Here is an 18953-nt window from a genome sequence, read left to right on the forward strand (position 1 = left end):
CAGGCTGTATCACTAGAATAAGCCCCAATTGGCCATGATTTATTACACTTCTATATATTCCCAGGCTCAGTTTTTTTCTGATTCTTCATAAGGTTGGTATTTACCTTGTTTATGTCTGAAAAAACAAGAAAAAAGTACTTTCCTTTTTGGTATTCTCACCCAAATCACTGTGTTGATGCTTAATAATATCTGACTATATCTAAATGATATGATTTCATTTTAGGTATGACTTTGGTTTCTTTTACTTAGAAACTAAGGAGAAAGAAGAAATTTGAAAATATAAGTTGTTAGGCAAGAAGCAGAAATTTGGTGTCACAGCATCTTTATTCCATTTGTGCGGTCCACAGGATGTATGTTTTTTAAAGCGGCCTTTGCTTGAGAACGCTATCTAAGGCAAAATAATTACACTAACTACATCCTTTCATCTGGTTCTTCATTCATGAGTGTGCTCTCAATCTTCACTGGATCAGCTAACTTTTCACATACAGAATATTTTCGGGAAGTGCAGTAATCATAAAAAACATATTCTATATTTGTTATAAATCCACAATATTTTCCATCACTTAAGTCACTTGTGTTTCTTGTAAACCTGAAAGAGAAAATATAGAATCATACCTGGCTAGTCAAACATTTGAAGCATATTCACACAAAAATTACTGTTCTAATACATCATTGCTCCTAGGCTCTGCATTGTCTAAAAAAAAATAATTATCATTCAGAATATCACAGGTGTCCTCATTTTTAGTGACATATATAATGTCAAAGACTGCCTTATTTTTCCCTTTCTCACATCTGGAATATTTGCTGTTCTTTCAAACATAATACCTCCCTTCCCTAATACCTAATATGATTAGAATGATACCATTCCATTAGATCCTCTAGTGTAACTGGCTCAGTAGTAAATGATCGACACTGTCCTCCTCAAATGTTTTTCAGAATCATCAAAATCAGGAATTAACCTAATGCATGATACCTTAAGCTTGACATCATTTCCAAGTGACATATCCCTCTAGCCATGTTTTTAGAGATTCTACACTGAAATTCTGAATTTTACCAGCTCCTTATCCAAGATTATTGGTTAGGGATTATGCATTAAGGCAAACTTGTAAATTGAAAATATTATCTTTTGGGAAAAATTAGTATTAATACTTGAGCTTATAAATAATGATTATTAGTCAATAAATAAGTTCATCAAATTTCCAAAAGTAAAAGTTCCTATTTGAGGTGACATACTATAAATGTCATTGATCACACCCCTTTTTGGAAACAAGCTCCAAAATAACATTTAGAATAAAAAACAAAAGGGAATTATATGTATATATGTAATTACATATTATATACAAATATAATGTGTTATATATACATACATTATTATATAACTTTTATTTTAGTGCTATTTCTTTATCATTAGAAACATCTATTATATTTTTGGTCCATTATAGAGTATCTTCCCATTAGTAAAAATTATAAGTAAACACATGGAAATTCTACTTTTTCAAAACAAGTTTCCATCTGTACCCTCTGACACACACACTACCTTTATCCTTAGTGCTTTACTCTAAATGAGATTTTTTAACTATATATCCTTTAATCCTCTGTTTGTACTTATCGCCTATTCTGGCCTATCATTGCAAACTGCCAAAGATAGGGCTGTCTTGCCTTTTTGACCCATACTCCTTTAAAAAAAAAAAAAAAAAAGAAAACAAAAAAAAACCCTCATCTACTATTTTTATTAGAAGAAAAACACAACCAAAACAAAAAAGCAAAGCTTCTACATGCTGTGTGGCCAATGTGGTGAGTGTACAGGAATCGCAGAACTCAGAGTCAGTGTGGCAGCACCGCAACACAATCGCCCTGAGTTCACTCCTGCTTCATGTGTCCTCAACCCACACACATGTGTAAATTCGTGGGCTTGTGGAAGTATGCAGCAGGTAACACTCTGGCTTCTTTCTTTAATCTAATCTGCTTCCCAGATTGAACATATTATAAACTGCAGATAAAATTTTGACATTATTTTTATGTAAGTCTTGTTTTTTTCCCATTACATGCAGAACAAATACAACATACAAATGCATTTATAATCACATTTTAATTTATTACACAACAAAATATTTTATATATGGCCTATATGCAATATATACATTCAGGGGCATTTTATTCTCTTTGTCAGAAATGCTAGTCTATCTCTAAAATTTTCACTCAAAAATGGCCATTTCAAGTATCAGTTATAATACAAATTTCAAAGCTAAAATTTATTTTTTGTTATTCTGACTGAAGCATTATCATGTTCTATCCTTTTTTATCTGCATATTTTTAAATTTAGTCTGATTATACCACCAATGGTGAAGTAACTAAGGGCAGAATTACTCTTTTGTTCATCTATGAATCCCAGCACTTAGCATCATTTTAGACATGTTCGAACCCAATAAATTGTTTTGGCTTCTATAATGCTCTTAGATAAAAACACTATTTACAGAAATTCTCCTGTATTTGACTCCTATAAATTTGTTAGTGGCTTGTCAAGATAGTGAGAAGACATTTGTGACAACTTCTTGCATTATTAGATACATAAAAATACTTATGGAAAAGAATTCTTTATGAATGCAATTTTAATTGAAGCCACTTTTAATAGTAATCTACAATGCTCCTGAAGAAAACTCCTTTATTCTTACCAACCAGAAACATTCAAGGAAAACTAAAGACTTACCAATTAGAGGAGATTAATGTCTCATCCAAGTTTTTGTATTTTGTGTAAACTTTCCTGGGAGATAATCCTAGCCAATAGTTATATAACTCCTGGGACTTTATAAATTCCTATGGGAAATAGATATGGTTTATTAAAATAACCACCTCCTGTTTCTGTACATTGACTCACATACAAATTCTTATAAATAACTATCTGAATGTAACATTTTCTAACACTATAATACTATTTTTCAATGTTATTAAAGAAAATTGAGACTTTTTTTACTGTAAGACTTCTTCTAGCATTTATACATCAGTTACTGTAGAAGGATCTACTTATCCACACATAACCTTAATTTAGGGTCAACGTAGTTCACAGGATTCAAATACTGAGCAGTCTGGGGGCAAAGAGGTAGTTACTCACTAAAAACATATGTTAACAGAAACAGAGAGTAGGGGAAAAACATAGCAAAGTGAGATGATAGGGATTATAGAATAAAATTTAAAAACAGTCCAGATTTTTATAGCCATAGTAATAACATTTTTCGAATAAATAACTGTGAATGGATCATTTGAGGAAGGGCTATGGATTGGTTTTTGCCCTTTTTATACAGAAGGCAAAGTTGCTTGACTAAGGAAGCTGAGTTTTTTGAGAAAATGAATTTTTGGCTTAAAAAATAAATATGACTATTATCTGAGAGACCAAAAATTCTGAGTGATAAGTAAAATATGGAGATACTAATTAGATATTAGAAAAATAAATATATAAATAAGTCTTCCGGGGAACTCACTTTTTCTTGGATTCAGGGACTCCGTGCAATATATCTACCTTTGTCATTCCAACTTAATTCTGCTTTTTATATTTTACCCAAACTGTCTTCTTATTTTAGTATGTGTTGGCTTTCTCTCTTAGTTAAACAAATGCAAAATGGTGGAAATAAAGAATTTCCTCCTATGTACATTTTACGGAATTGGTAACCCTCAGGAATAATTTCCATATTTTCTGTTATTAGATAAATGCTCATAAATTGTGTTCTGCAAGTTGATCCTTGCATTTGGAAATGTTTACAGACCTGATTCTCAGTGCCCCATTACTACACATCTGCCCAGTCTCTCAGATTCCACTGATGCTAAAGTTCTAAGCTTAAAGTTTTATATGTTATACCTTAGCTATCTGAGATAAGTGTGCTAAGTCTCAGTCACTTCATACCCCAACTAGAATAAGTCACAGTCATGTCTAGATTAATACATTTCTTCCCCTGCATGCATCACTCTTCCTTATTCTATCTTGAGAAAAGTGACTTCCTCCCTCCCAAGCAGAGATCCATAAAACCTTACCAAGACACTTTTGTTCCTAATCTTCAACAGGCTGGCATTGTGAGCAGAACATGTCTTGCCACTATTTTGCCATGTGTCATAATTTTTAAATAATTTATAACAGCTGTCCTCATGCCACATCCATTCTTTTGGACAAGGTTTACATTTATGCTCTGGAAGAAGAATGCCGTTTCATTTGGTGTGTGTTGATAGTCTTCATTATTCTCATGATTCTGATTGTCCTCTATGTTGAATTAACCAAATTTACTTGTCTTTTTTCATCTTACAACAAAGACAAAGAAAATCCATCTTGTATATTAACCCCATATATATCACCACAACGTGTCTAAAATATATTGGGTTGCCCAAAAAGTACATTTATTTTTTTCCATAAAGTGAAAGACACATGTTTTCATTTTCACCAATAACTTTTTGATTTGGATATTTTGCATATGTCAGCTATCTCCTGTTATTGGCTTCTAGTGGGTAGAGTCCAGGGGTGCTGCTAAACATCTTCCAATGTTTAAGACAACACCACAACAAATAGTTATTTGACAAAAATGTCAATAGTACTAAGAAACTTTGTAAACCACTTTTGACATGTTCGATCAGTCACAGCATGTTTTCTGTATACTGCACAAGTCTTTTTTGTTTTGCATTTTTGCCTTTCTTGAAATAATAAAGCATAATACACTGACAATGTTGCATATTCTTTTATCTTCAATATTAAAATGACTGCACAAATACACCAATTTAGATAGGTTTTATTTTTAAATGCATGTTGATATGACAGTTGTTACAATACAATCTCACAAAGTTTGAATAAAATTAAAGACAACTAAGTACTACTAGAGCCATCATATGGAAAAAAAAACTAAATGAACTGTCTGGGTAACCTAATAATTTCAACAACATATTTCAAATTAAAAACTTGGACTCCATTATATTTTCCCACCTCAGGAGCCCTGGATAATAATTAATTTGATTCTCTTTTTGTCGTTATTTAAAATTACTACATGGTAATAAAGGCTAATCACAAGAAACATTGGGTGATAAGAATCAGCCCCACAAACATAAATCCTGCCTTCTCCAACTATGCCATTTCTTGCTCTGACTTGTTGAATATTTGGGTGACTTTGCAAGGGCACAAAGAACATACTTTAGTTATTACAGTGATTGAAAGTTTTAGAGATATTAAAAGACAAATGTCTTCCAATTCCAAGGGTAAGGCTTAACTTTATTTTCTCTCAACTGTCATTAAAAATTCACTGAGGTGAGCAAAAGGGGAAAGGTGGAACAACTCTTAATTGAACAATGGTAAAATAAGATAAAATAAATACATAAACAAAAGTGAACAATTCACTGAAATTTAGGGTGCTTATAAAAAGATACCCTTTTCTCTCTATCAATTTTTGACCTCAGTACCCCCCAAAATCTAGTGAATGTCAGATTAGAGAAACTGTACATTGTTTAAAGTCTCATTAAGTTATTGCCATCCCCTGTAATTATGGAGCCTATGCTATTATTATTTTTTCTGTTTTTCTTCTAACTGCATAGAACTATCAATTCCTCTGTCAACTACACTTAATTCCCTTTCCCCAAAAATGACTTCCTAGGAAAAGACTGATTCTCAAATGACACCTAGGTTTAGTTCATTGTCTAATAAATAACTTAGAGATGAATATGGGATTACCTGGTTCTCTTCTATATAGCTCATAACATAATTTGGTGGCCAGTTCTTGCAGTGTGGTAGAGATGTTCCTGATCTTCTTGCAAATATCCATATTATACATCAGTTGTAGAGAAACATTTTTCTGAAGTTCTTCTTTGAAATTTTGTAGTTTTTTTAATTTTTCCATTTCTCTCTTTGAAGTTAGGTGAACTCCAGATGAGAAAAAGAAAATTACTTAAAAATTTGAATCCTTTAGTAGAACCATAACTTCCTTTTTGTTGAAATAGTAGTAAGAGTATTAGGTGGATCCAGGGTGGTGGAGGAGTGAGTAGAAGTTACACTAACTTCCTCCCAGAACCAATCTGGAATTACAACAAAATTATGGAGAAATCATCTGCGATAAACAACTGAACAATAGTGGGAGAGAGGTCTTATAACCACAGATAGACAGAAGAGACAGCTTCAACACAACGTGACTGGTAAGGATTGTGGAAGAGATGTGAGAGGGATGGCATGGCTGGGCCTGCATGAGTGGCAGTTAAAGTACTGGAGGGATATCTCGGCAGCCAGGGGGATTCCCCCTGAGAAGTGTGGAGTCTAAACCCTAAGCTGTGCTCCCCAGCTTACATCACTAGAGCTTGAAAAGTATACAGATAACATCAAGCTGCAAAAAGTGTCAGGGTTTCTCTCTGACAAAGATGGATGGCTGGAGAAGCAGAGAAGCATTTAAAGGGCCAATGCATAAATTTTTCACATGCAGCCACTTACCCTGGGTGCTGGTAAACAAGGGGAGATGCAGAGTGGACTAGAGATGCTTGAAGAAAGACTAGAGATGGTAGCCTTGGGGAAAGAACTGAGACAGGAGCCACCAGGATTCCAGTGCTAAGTCATCCCCCAGACTGCAGGAGCCATCTTGCTCAGGCACACCATGCCCCTCTGAGTGGCATCAGCCTGAGGGGAAGCAATAGCCCTGCCCCATGGGAGATACCCTGCCTGACCCTGTGGTGCTTAAGCCTGACTGCTGAGTGGAGAATGACTAGGTTAACAACTGAAGGAGTCAGCCACAGAGGGTAGATCTCTGGTAGTCCTGAACAGGCTGCCAAAGTCCAGACCGGGATACCATCTGACATTACCAGAGATACATCCAGAAAGAAAAAAAACAATGGTAAATACTAGATGCTACTGAGATGAATTCCACCCTGGTTTTTTCCATAATGTGCAATATTTTCTTTCTCGCATAGTTTGTTAACATTCATTTCTGGTCCTTAAAGAGAGTGTATATTAAGTCACTAGATTTTATATTATAGTTTATTTCAACTCTTACAATTTGCTCCTGCCTTCTCTTACTGCATTTTACCTTCCCCTTTCCTCTTATTATTTTCATTTTAAATTTTGTTTTCTCTCTTGCTATAACTTGTTTCCATTTTTCACTCTTACTATTTCTGTCCTGTCCAGTCTCTCAAAACCAATTGTCTTGTAAATAGTCATCTCAGTCTTTTTCTTGCTCTTAAAATACCCACTTTCTTTCTCCACCTTTAGCAATATTTGCTCATTGTCTGTGGATAGGGTAGTTGTTGTTGCATTTTTTCAATTTTATCTCCAGATCTTAATTATTTTTATGTTTCAAATCTCAAATTTTACCATTCTTCTCTCCTACTCTATTCTGCCTTCATCCAGCCCATTTTTTTTTTCATCTCAAAGTTTAATTTTTCTCTGTCTTAGCCTGGTTTTCATTCTTCACTCTGAGTATTCTTTCATCTATCATCTCAAAATCAATTCCCTTTCCTCTAGCAATCTCTTAAACATTTTTCTTTCTTTTTCCTCTCTTATTCCCATCCCACTTATATTAATCTTAGCTCATGTGTTGGTGATATTTACTGTGGTGGATTTTTTTCTCCAATTTGTTTCCTATTTTTTATGATTTATTTACTTTTTTCCTTTTTCTTTCTCTGTCTCACTTTATTTTTTGTTTTCTGTTTAAACTTAATACTATACAATTCCCTTCTCCCCCAACTCCACTCTGCCTTCATTATTCCCTTTTTTATTTATGGTGTAAATTTTACTTTCTCTCTTTGCATTGTTCCAATCCCCTACCCTTATTAGTACATTTCCCACTACCCTCTCAAACCCATTTTTCTTTCAGTAAGTCACCTCATATTTGCTTCTCCTTTATTATATTAGTCTTAATTTCTTTACACCCTTATTAACACTAACTCATTTGCTCTTGATAGTGCAATTGTGGGTGGGTATTATTTTTGCAGGTGTGGGTTTATTTCCTGGGCTTTGTGGTTTTGTTCTGGCAGCACCTACACAACAACATACAAGACATGGTGGGTGGAATGACCCTCAGTCAGCCAGCTGGAGGGGAAGAGCCAACAAAGAATGGCCCAACAACAATTAAAACCCAATTACATCCAGAGAGCTAACATAAAGAGCACATAGAACATTCTAAGAGCATCAAGTTCAGGAGATCAAGGAGACTGCAGCACTGAATCTCACAGGTCTCTTACCATAGCAGTTCATACCACAAAGACAGGCAGTCAAAGCAGATCAATTTGAGAAGCAGAAACAAACAAGAAGAGTCTCCCCTAGAATGGGGAACCAAGAAACAACCCCTAATTGAAAGGAAAGGAGGAATCCCCAGAAAGTTGCTAAATGAAATAGAGGCAAGTAAACTATTAGATACTGAGTTCAGAACAACGATTATAAGGCAGCTCGATGAGCTCAGTGAGAATTACAAAGAGCTACAGGAAAGCTACAAGGAACTTACTGCAAACTACATCAGCATGAAAAAGGACATAGAAACTGTGAGTAAGAGCTAGGAGGAAGTAAAGAATACAATTTCTCAATTGAAGAACACAGTAGAAGGGATTAAAAACAGGCTAGATGAAGCAAACAATTGAAACAGCGATCTTTTTTTATGCCTTGGAGAACAAGATATAAAAAATTCCCAGAAAGGGCAAGAAAATGAGAAAAGACTGAAAAAGAATAAAGAAGGGTTAAGAAAGCTGCAGAATAACATGAAATATAATAATATCCATATAATAGGGATACCAGAGGAAGAAAAAGAGGAGCAAGGGGTAGAAAACTTGTTTCAAAAGGTAATGACAGAAAACTTCCCTAACTTGTTGAGAGAAAAAGTCATAAAAGTCCAGGAAACAGAGAGGGTCTCCCAAACAAGATGAACCAAAGAGGACCACTCCAAGACACATCATAATTAAGATTGCAAAATTCAAAGATAAAGAGAGGATCTTTGTCAAAGAGAGACAAAGGCAGCAAGGAGAAATAGGAAATAACATACAAGGGATCTCCCATAAGAATATGAGCTGATTTCTCAACAGAAACACTATAAGCCAGGACGGAATGGCAAGAAATATTACTAGTAGTGAAAAGCAAAGACCTGCAACCAAGACTCCTCTACCCAACAAGGTTCTCGGTTAAAATGGAAGGTGAATTAAAGTGTTTCCCAGATAAGAGAAGGCTAAAGGAGTATACCCCCACCAAACCAGCATTGCAAGACATGCTGAAGGGATACTTTAAGAAGATAAAGAAAAAAAGTGTGAGAGTGAGACACAGAGCACAAAGGGGGAAAATGACAATGAATAAGAGCCTATCAATAATAACCTTTAATGTGAATGGATTAAATGCTATGATCAAAAGACAGACGGTAGCTGAATGAGTAAGAAAACATGACCTGCATATATGCTGTCTACAAGAGACCTACCTGAGAACAAAAGACCTACAAAGATTGGAAGTGAAAGTTTGGGAGAAAATATACCAATCAAAAGGACAGTAAAAAAAATGTCAGCATTGCAATAACTTGCAATAGACTAGATAAAATAGACTTCTAAACAAAGGCCATAAAGAACATGAAAGGACACTTCATAATAACCAATGGTAGAATCTATCAAGAAGACATAAATATCATAAACATATATGCACCCAACATAGGAGCACCCAAATACATAAAGAAAATCTTGGAGAACTTCAAGAAACATATAGACAGAAACACACTTATAGTAGGAGATTTTAACAATCTACTGTCAATAATGGATAGATCTTCCAAACAAAGAATCAACAAGGATATTGTGGCACTGAATGACACACTAGATCAAATAGACTTAATTGATATATACAGAACCTTTCACCCCAAAGAAGCAAAATACACATTCTTTTCAATGCACGTGGAATACTTTTAAAGATAGACCATATGGTATGTCACAAAACAAGCCTCAACAAATTCATGAAAATTGAAATGATACCAAGCATCTTCTCAGATCATAATGGCTTTAAACTAAAAACCAAGCTAGAGAAAAAACTCAAAAACAGTCAAATTCATGGATACTGAATAGCACATTATTAAATAATGAATGGATTAACAAGATCTACAAGATGGATCTACAAGAACTGGAAGAACAACAACAAACAAAGCCCAGAACAAGTAGAAAGGAAATAATCAAGATCACAGCAGAATTAAATGACAAAGAGGCTAAAAGAACAATTCAAAGGATCAATAATCCAGGAGCTAGTTCTTTGAAAAGATAAACAAAATTGACAAGCCTTAAACCAGCTCATCAAGAAAAGAAAGATGAAGACACAAATAAATACAAATCAGAAAAGAAAGAGGAGATATTACAACTGATACCACAGAAATACAAAGGATTATAAGAAATTACTATGAACACTATATGCCAAGAAATTTAAAAACCTAGTTGAAATGGACAAATGTCTAGAAACATACAATCTTCCAAAAATGAATCAAGAAGAAGCAGAAATCCTGAACAGACAATAACAGCTAATGAAATTAAAGCAGTAATCAAAAATTCCCAGCACTCAAAAGCCCTGGACCAGACAGTTTCACAGAAGAATTTTACAAAACTATTAGGAAGAGCTAACTGCTATCGTCTCAAATTATTCCAAAAAATCCAAGAGGAGGGAAGACCCCTGAACTCTTTTTATGAGGCCAGCATCATCCTAACCCCAAAATCAGATACAGACACAACAAAGAAGGAAAACTACAGGCCAATATCGTTGCTGAACATAGATGCTAAAATCCTCAACAAAATATATTGGCAAACCAGATCCAGAAATACAGTAAAAAGATCATACACTGTGACCAAGTGGAATTCATCTCAGAAATGCAAGGATGGTACAATATTTGCAAATCAATAAATGTAATCCATCACATAAAAAGGACAAAAATCACATGATCATATCAATAGATACAGAAAAAGCATTTGATGAGGTACAGCACCTGTTTATGATAAAAATACTCAGCTAAGTGGGAGTAAAGTGAGCATTCCTCAACATAATAAAGGCCATATACAAGAAACCTACAGCCAATATCATACTTAACAGGCAAAAACTAAAAGCTTTTCCCCTAGGATCAGCAACAAGACAAGAGTGTCATCTTTCACCACTTCTTTTCAGCATAGATTGGAAGTTGTAGCTACAGTGAACAGACAAGAAAAATAAATAAAAGGCATCCAAATTGGAAAGGAGGAAATAAAACTGTCATTGTTTTCAGGTGACATGATAGTATACATAGAAAACCCTATAAATTCCAGCAAAAACTATTCAACTTAGTAAGTGAACTTGGCAAAACAGCAGGATACAAAGTCAATATAGAGAAATTGAATGCATTTTAATATACTACAATGAAATATCATAAACAGAAACTAGGAAAAAAATCCCATTTACTGTAGCAACAAGAAAAACAAAGTACCTAGGAATAAACCTAACCAAGGAGGTGAATGACCTGTACTCAGAAAACTACACAACACTGAAGAAAGAAATTAAGGAAGACACAAATAAATGGAAGCAAATACCATGTTCATAGATTAGAAGAATTAACATCATTAAAATGTCTATACTACTCAAAGCAATTTATAGTTTCAATGCAATGCCTATTAAAATACCATGAGGTATTTCACAGATATAGAACAAATATATCAAAAATTTATATGGAACTGTAAACAACCCAGAATAGCCTCAGCAATTTTGAGAAAGAAGAACAAAATAGTAAGGATCACAATACCTGATATCAAACTATTTTGATTAGATGACCTCTCTAATCAAAACAGTCTGGTACTGGCATAAGAATAGACACACAGACCAATGGAACAGAATAGAGAGCCCAGAAATAAACCCATATCTCTATGGCCAATTAATATTCAACAAAGGAGCCTGAGTATAAAATTGAGTAAAAATAGCATCTTCAGTAAATGATATTAGAAGATCTGGACAGCTACTTGCAAAAAATGAAACTAGACCTCCAACTTACACCATATACAAAAATAAACTCAAAACAGATAAAAGACTTAAATGTAAGTTGCGACACCATAAAAGTCCTAGAGTAGAACATAGGGAGGAAAATCTCAGATATTCCATGCTGCAATATTTTCACCAATATGTCTCCTAGAGCAAGGGATATAAAGGAAAGAATATACAAACAGAACTACATCAAACTAAAAAGATTCTGCATGGCTAAAAAAACCACCAGCAAAATGAAAAAGGAACCAAGTGAATGGTTCCAAAATATTTTCCAATGAACTTCAGACAGAGGTTTGATCTTGAAAATTTATAAAGAACTCACATGACTCCATTCCAGGAAGACAAACAATCCAATTAAAATATAAGCAAAAGACCTGAACAGACACTTCTCCAAGGAAGACATACAGAGGGCCCAGAGACATATGAAAGGATGTTCAGCATCACCAGCCATCAAAGAGATGCAAATTAAAACTACAATGAGATACCACTTCACACCAGTCCAAATGGCCACCATTAATAAATCAACAAATAACAAGTGCCATTGAGAATGAAGAGAAAATGGAACCCTAGCATACTGTTGCTGAGAATGCAGACCCGTGCAGCCACTGTGGAAAACAGTATGGAATTTCCTCAAAAAACTGAAAATGGAACTACCTTTTGACCCAGCAGTTCCACTGTTGGGAATATATCCTAAGAATCCTGAATCATCAATTCAAAAGAACCTAGGTACCCCAATATTCATTGCAACATTATTTATAATAGCCAAGTGCTGGAAACTGCCTAAGTGCCCACCAGTAAATGAGTGGTTCTAAAAAACTCCAGTACATTTACACAATGGAATACTATGCAGCAGAAAGAAAGAAGGAATTCCTACCCTTTGTCACAACATGGATAGAACTGGAGAGCATTATGCTAAGTGAAATAAGCCAGGTAAAAGACAAATACCATATGATTTCACCAAAAAGTGGAACTTAATCAACAAAACAAAAAGCAACCAAAATAGAACCAGAGAATTGGAAATAATGAACAAACTGACAGTCACCAGAGGGGTGGGGAGTGGGGGGTATTGTGGGAAGAAAGGGTAAGATCAAAACAAGGAACATGTATAAAGGACCCATGGACAAGGGCAATGGAGGGGAGATTGATTGTGGGAGGTGGCATTGGACAGGGCAGGGGAGAGTGATGGGGAAAAAATCGGGCCAATATAACTGAAAAACAATAAAAAAATTTTTAAGAACATTAAAGGTCTAGAGCATTTATTTCACAAGAGGGGAAAAAGACTATCATACTGCAAAGACTTAGGTATAAGTCCTCTTTTTGTTTATATATAACTTATAGTCACTCCAAAGCCTCTGTTCAAATAGTGAACTTCCTTGTAAAACTCATATAATTCTGGATGTCTTTCTTTTCAATCAAAACTTGGGTAATACATACACATGCTTCCTAAGATTCCCAATCCAGTCATCAGCAGAAGGCACAGAAGAATAAGAGCCAAGTCTCTTTTATGCAACCCATGGGAAGGAGCAGAAGGTGCTGTGGAAAGCAAAATTGGCAAAGAGAACAGGAAATGGCATACATCTGCATTTAATTGATTGATTGATCCATTCATTCAGGTTGCATTTTCTTTCTTAATATATACATGGTAAAGTAATGAAACTCAAGGGCATGTTAAATACTTTTTAAAAAATATGTCAAGAAGTAGTCAAAAACATTTTTTAGCTTTTTTGCATTAAATTGGTTTTCAAGAAGAGTTGTTAATTGGTAGGCTGATTTAAGAAACACAGGCAAAAAAAGAGTTTAAACAAGAAAAGTAAGTAACCCAATCAATGTGGACACAGTACATCTTTTCCATAAAAACTGGAGCAACTGAGAACGAGGCAGGTAACAGAAGTCAATTTGAGTATTCCCTTGTCTGAGTGGACAATTGTGGGATGTCAAAGATGTCAAAGAAAATAATTTCAGTTACTTATGTTTTCCCCAGAAAATCATGTCTGTGGAACATAAGTGATAGGCTGTCCCTTTCAATGTCTCTGAATGTCCTTAGAAGCTGTATCATTTCCTCCTTAAATTTAGTTTATTGTTTTTTAACAACAAACTTCTGTTGATTATTTTCTTTTTACTAAAGAGTAAAGCCCAAAGCAATTTCCTTATTTTAAAAAACATGATTTATGATATTACAACTGAAACCACAGAAGTACAAGATCCTAAGAGACTGCTGTGAACAATTAATTATATGCAAACAAAATTGGATAACCAAAAAACGAATAAATTCCTAAAAATGGATAGCTCACCAAGATTTAATCATAATTAAGTAGAAAGTTTGAACAGATTTATTACTTGTAAGAAGGTTGAATCAGCGATCAAAAATCTCTCAACAAACAAAAGTCCAGGACTAGACAACTTTACTGGAAAATTTTACCAATATTTAAAGAAAAATTAACACCAATATTTCTCAAAATCTTCCAAAAAATGAATTTTAAAATTTTGAAATTTTTATTTCAAAAAATAAAATAAGAGTGAACACTTCCAAACTCACTTAAAGGGCCAAAAGCAGACAAGGACACTGAAAGAAAAGAAAATTACAGACTAATATTCCTTATGAATGTAGATGAAAAAATCATGAACAAAATATTAGCAAACTGAGTTAAACAATAATTTTAAAAATTATATACGCTGATCAAGTGGAGTTTATTCCAGGTATGCAACATCCTGGGTCAACATCCACACATCAGTCAGTGTGATACACCACATTAACAGAAAAAGGATACAAATCATATTATCTTCCCAAAAGATGCAGAAAAAGCATACTACAAAATTTAACCTCAATTTATAATAAAATTCAACAAAGTGTGTATAGAAATAATATACCTCAACATAATAAAGACCGTATATGTTAAGCCCATAGCTAACATCATACTCACTGGTGAAAAGCTAAATGCTTTCCCTCTAAAATCAGGAACAAGATAAGGATGCTCAGTCTTGCCACTTTTTATTCACCATAGGTTTAGAACCCCTAGCCATCCAAATTGGGAAAGAAAAAGTACAACTGTCTCTATTTGCAGATGATATGATATTATTTATAGAAAATCCTAAACCCTAAAAAAAAAACTGTTAGAACTAGTAAACAAATTCAGTGAAGGTGCAGGATACAAATTGAATACACAAAAATCTGTTGCATTTCTATACACTAATAACGAACTATCTGAAAGACATATTAAGATAAAAATCCCACTTACCATGGCATCAACAAAGAATAAAACACCTGAAAATAAATTTAACCAAGGAGGTGAAAACCTGTATATTGGAGACCACGGTACATTAAGGAAAGAACTGATGAGAACACAAATAAATGGAAAGATTTCATGCTCATGGGTTGAAATAATAATTGTTAAAACATCTGTACTACTCAAGCAATACACAGAATCAGTGCAATTTTTAATTAAAATTCTAATTGTATTTTTCTCAGAAATATAGCAAACTGTGCTAAAATTTGTATAGAACCATAAAAGGCCATGAATAGCCAAAACGATTAATCTTTGGAAAGAAGAACAAAGCTAGAGATGTCACATTCTCTGATTTCAAAGTACAGTTGAATTTTTTCTAAGGAAAAAACACAGTACATTGAAAGTACAAATACAAGATAGTAAGGATAGATATTACATAATATAAAATTCACATTATACAATATAGACTTTAAGCTAGATAATGAGAAAAGTAGACAAAACTCAGTAGTGAATAAGGCATGATTTCAAGTTTTCTAGAGAGGCAAAGAATTTCCAAAGTGGAAATTCAGGATAAGACAGATTAGTAGAACAGGAGATGAGGGTGAATGTATTAGAAAATAAACAAGATAATTGTATATTAAATTAATGTTATATGCATCTTCTTATACTATAAAATGGAGAAATACAAACAAGGAAATTAAGAGAGAAAATATTGCAAAAATTTTAATTGCTCCTTCTTTAAAAGAAATCTGTATTAAAGGACAATCTCACAAAATTGAGCTGTTTTTCTACCTCAACTTTTACCATGCTGATGATAAACAGATCTAATATCTAACAACAAAATTGTATTCAGAGTAATGTTAGCATTTAAAAGAATGTTACATTTTGTAGGGAAATAAGAACTTAATAAAATATGAGAATTCTATTACTCCTCTCTCATAATTTCACTATTTCTATAAACTTCTTGAGTACTCTGTAACTACTGTTTATGTTATTTCTAACCTAAATACATTGGGTTCAAATATGGATATGCTTGGGCAGATTTTATCCAAAAGGCCAGGAGCCAGGAGGTAGGAACTGTGTATATTAAGAGGAATATGGGATAATAAGAGGAATAAGTAGGATGGAAATTAAAGTATTTTTTATTGAAGTATAAACTCGTAGTCATCATAGGTATTCCATTTATATCATGATTTAAATTAGAATGAAAGAATACAAAACTTCCAGATATAGTGTAGTTTTGAATGTTTCATCTTCAAATATTTCTTTGTTTTTTTTCTTCCTTAATCCTTTGGTGTGTCCTTTATTTAACTTAAGCTCTTCTATATTTTACTAACTTAGGAAAAGATTGCCAGAAAAGGAGGAGAAGTATTAGAACAATATATGCTTGACTTGGTAGAATATCAAATAAAATCAGGCATCTCTGACTGTCTCTGTCTCTCTCTTGTACATACACACACATATACACACATACAAGCATTGTCTTATAAAAAGGGATATACAAAACTATGACTTTTCTTGGCTTCCTTTCATAGGGAAAAGAAACATTTCACAATCTAGCCACATAAAAAATAGTATCCTATTTATTATCTTGAGTATGATATTAAAAAAATAGAAAATTTTTAAAATTTTGAAAGATTGAATGTTCAAGATGCTGATCAATGTCTTTAAAAACCCCTTATAATAATTTTTATGAACACATCTGGTGCCTTTGATAAAAATGAGAAGTTTAATTAAAATTTCAGGTTGAAGGGTCATTGTCAATTTATTACTATCTACAGGGCAGGACTCCTACCCATACCCTCCTATCACCTTCTATCCTCCACTTGTACCAGCTTATGAACCACCCATAGTTCAAAAATCTTACCTTTTATACCAACTTGGTCAAACTTCTGCACATGTTCTATCTTGCTGGAGTCTTGGAATTTTAGATCTGCATAAGTAACTTCTTCAGACATTGATGGTTATAAAAGAAAGCTTAACAAACTTTAAAAAATGAAGGTAACCTAGCAGTTGGATACTAAACAGCTGTTGTGATTTTGAATTCAGTTTATAGACTGAAGCTGAAATTTACAAGCTTAAAGTTCTGTGTTTTTTTTAAAATCCACTGTACAAGCCACCCATAGGTGTTCAAATGAGGGGCTGCCCTATTGTGGCCTCAGATAAGAACAGAGAGCTGGCACAGGAGAGAAACCCTTCCTCTTGTCTCTTCCCTTTTCTTATTTCTCTGCGTCTACCAACTGCAGAGTAGTTTTCAAAATTGTGTCTGGGTATTATCAGTGTTGTGTAAGGTATATGAATCACTAGTGCAACATGATGCAGATATAACAGAATTTATTGGAGACAAACTTAGAAGCAGAGAAGTAATGAAAGGGACACAATCCTCAAACACTCACTACTCTACAGAAATGGCCTGGCACCATGTTCTGCACGTGTGATGGCAAAGGTTCTGATTAACGGGGTTTGCCATAGCCAGGAAGCTGCACACACACACAAAGAGCATTCCTAGAGAAAGGAGGAGTGTAAATTCCACCTTACCACCTTGTTACAAAGGCGTAGGCTAGCTGAAAGGAGATAAGGAATACCTAGTTTCTTAGGATCAGGAAATATACTAAGGAACCCCAAGGCCCTGGAACCACGCTAGGGAATGTGCATACCAAGGTGGGCATGCCAAAGGTCCTAAAATAGCTGTGCAGGCCAGGAAAGCTGAAATCAACCTTGCTGTCTTTCTGCAGACTGGCTCAGTCATTTTCAGCCAGCTCTCAGCTCAACTACCAAAAGGAGGAAGGAAATGAGTCTCCAGAGTTACGCAGGCAGCTGTTGGGTAAGTATCACGTAGCATGCTCAAGGGGCAGAGGTTCTTTCATTTCTTGATCAATATGCAAGGTGGAGGTGGGGGTTGTGGGATGATTGTTTTTGAGTACAGTAATTTCTTTCTAATTTTCACTAGTAACTCTAACCTTAAAATTCATATTAGTATTGCCACACATAAATACCATAAAATAGATAGGCAGGTTTTTGTTTTACTAAAGAGAATGTATACAGATTTCTTAAAGTATTTAATAAAAATTAACTGTTTTGTTATATATTAGAATAGACAGTAAAAATAAAATTTAAAATGTCTCTTTCACAAGAGGTACTAAAGAAGAAAAAACACAGATTCAAAATAATTAAGAATATATACAACCAAAATGAAGAAAACTTTAAAACTGTTGAACAAAGGAAAAAATTAAAAATAAGAAAACATGCTTCTGGATTACAAGCATCAATATTATAAGAAAAAGACACTTCTCCTAAATGTATCTAAACATGAATGTCAACTAAATTAAAATGCTAATAGATTTTTCCCCTGGTACACAACTCAGGCACATGCTCTGACTGGGAATAAAACCAGCAACCATTTGGTTTGCAGGCTGGCATTCAATCTACTGAGCCACACCAGCCAGGACCCAATATTTTTTAAAACTCAGTTTTCTCCTGTTTTTCAAATATCACATACACATACACACATGCACACACACACACACACACACCCAGTCTCCCTCTAGCTAGGTAGGGTCTCATCATCAATTCAGTCCACTCTTAATTCTTCTCTTTCATTGAACAAAATGAGTCTAACCAAATTCAAGATTATATTTTCACTATATCCATTAAATATTTCTTGTCTTTTAACTTATAGGTAAGTCGTTTTTCTAGGATATTTACTTCAAAACAGTATCACAGATACAGAAGCAACAATATTTGCTCAGCTGTTCTCTCTTAGAAGTATTTGATGCCAATGG

The 18953-nt window shown here is 34.1% G+C and overlaps 1 protein-coding gene across 2 annotated transcripts; it reads right to left on the bottom strand.

The window, feature by feature from the left end:
• Nucleotides 1–305: 305 nt before the first annotated feature.
• On the bottom strand, nucleotides 306–17307 carry LOC114513743 (C-type lectin domain family 12 member A). Of its 2 annotated transcripts, XM_028533132.2 has the most exons (6): nucleotides 17039–17307; nucleotides 13382–13480; nucleotides 5696–5884; nucleotides 4024–4175; nucleotides 2708–2814; nucleotides 306–589 (listed from the first exon to the last, which is right to left on the bottom strand). In XM_028533132.2, the coding sequence occupies exons 1-6, from the start codon at nucleotides 17127–17129 to the stop codon at nucleotides 412–414; spliced, it is 816 nt and encodes a 271-aa protein (XP_028388933.1). In that variant the 5' UTR covers nucleotides 17130–17307; the 3' UTR covers nucleotides 306–411. The 2 variants fall into 2 exon arrangements, with proteins under 2 accessions (XP_028388933.1, XP_035875250.1); XM_036019357.1 differs by lacking the exon at nucleotides 13382–13480.
• Nucleotides 17308–18953: the final 1646 nt, after the last annotated feature.

The sequence above is a fragment of the Phyllostomus discolor genome, chromosome 2 (assembly GCF_004126475.2).
Source record: "Phyllostomus discolor isolate MPI-MPIP mPhyDis1 chromosome 2, mPhyDis1.pri.v3, whole genome shotgun sequence".
In the NCBI taxonomy this organism is placed as follows: domain Eukaryota; kingdom Metazoa; phylum Chordata; class Mammalia; order Chiroptera; family Phyllostomidae; genus Phyllostomus; species Phyllostomus discolor.

What these genes read in the sequence shown, in the direction of transcription:
- LOC114513743 (XM_028533132.2), bottom strand. Translation starts at nt 17,129, where the DNA reads ATGTCTGAAGAAGTTACTTATGCAGATCTAAAATTCCAAGACTCCAGC. An exon ending in TGACCAAGTTGGTATAAAAG is followed by an intron (nt 13,481 to 17,038) that starts GTAAGATTTTTG and finishes TGCTTTCCACAG; the next exon opens with CACCTTCTGCTCCTTCCCAT. An exon ending in ACATTAATCTCCTCTAATTG is followed by an intron (nt 590 to 2,707) that starts GTAAGTCTTTAG and finishes TTTCTCTTTCAG; the next exon opens with GTTTACAAGAAACACAAGTG.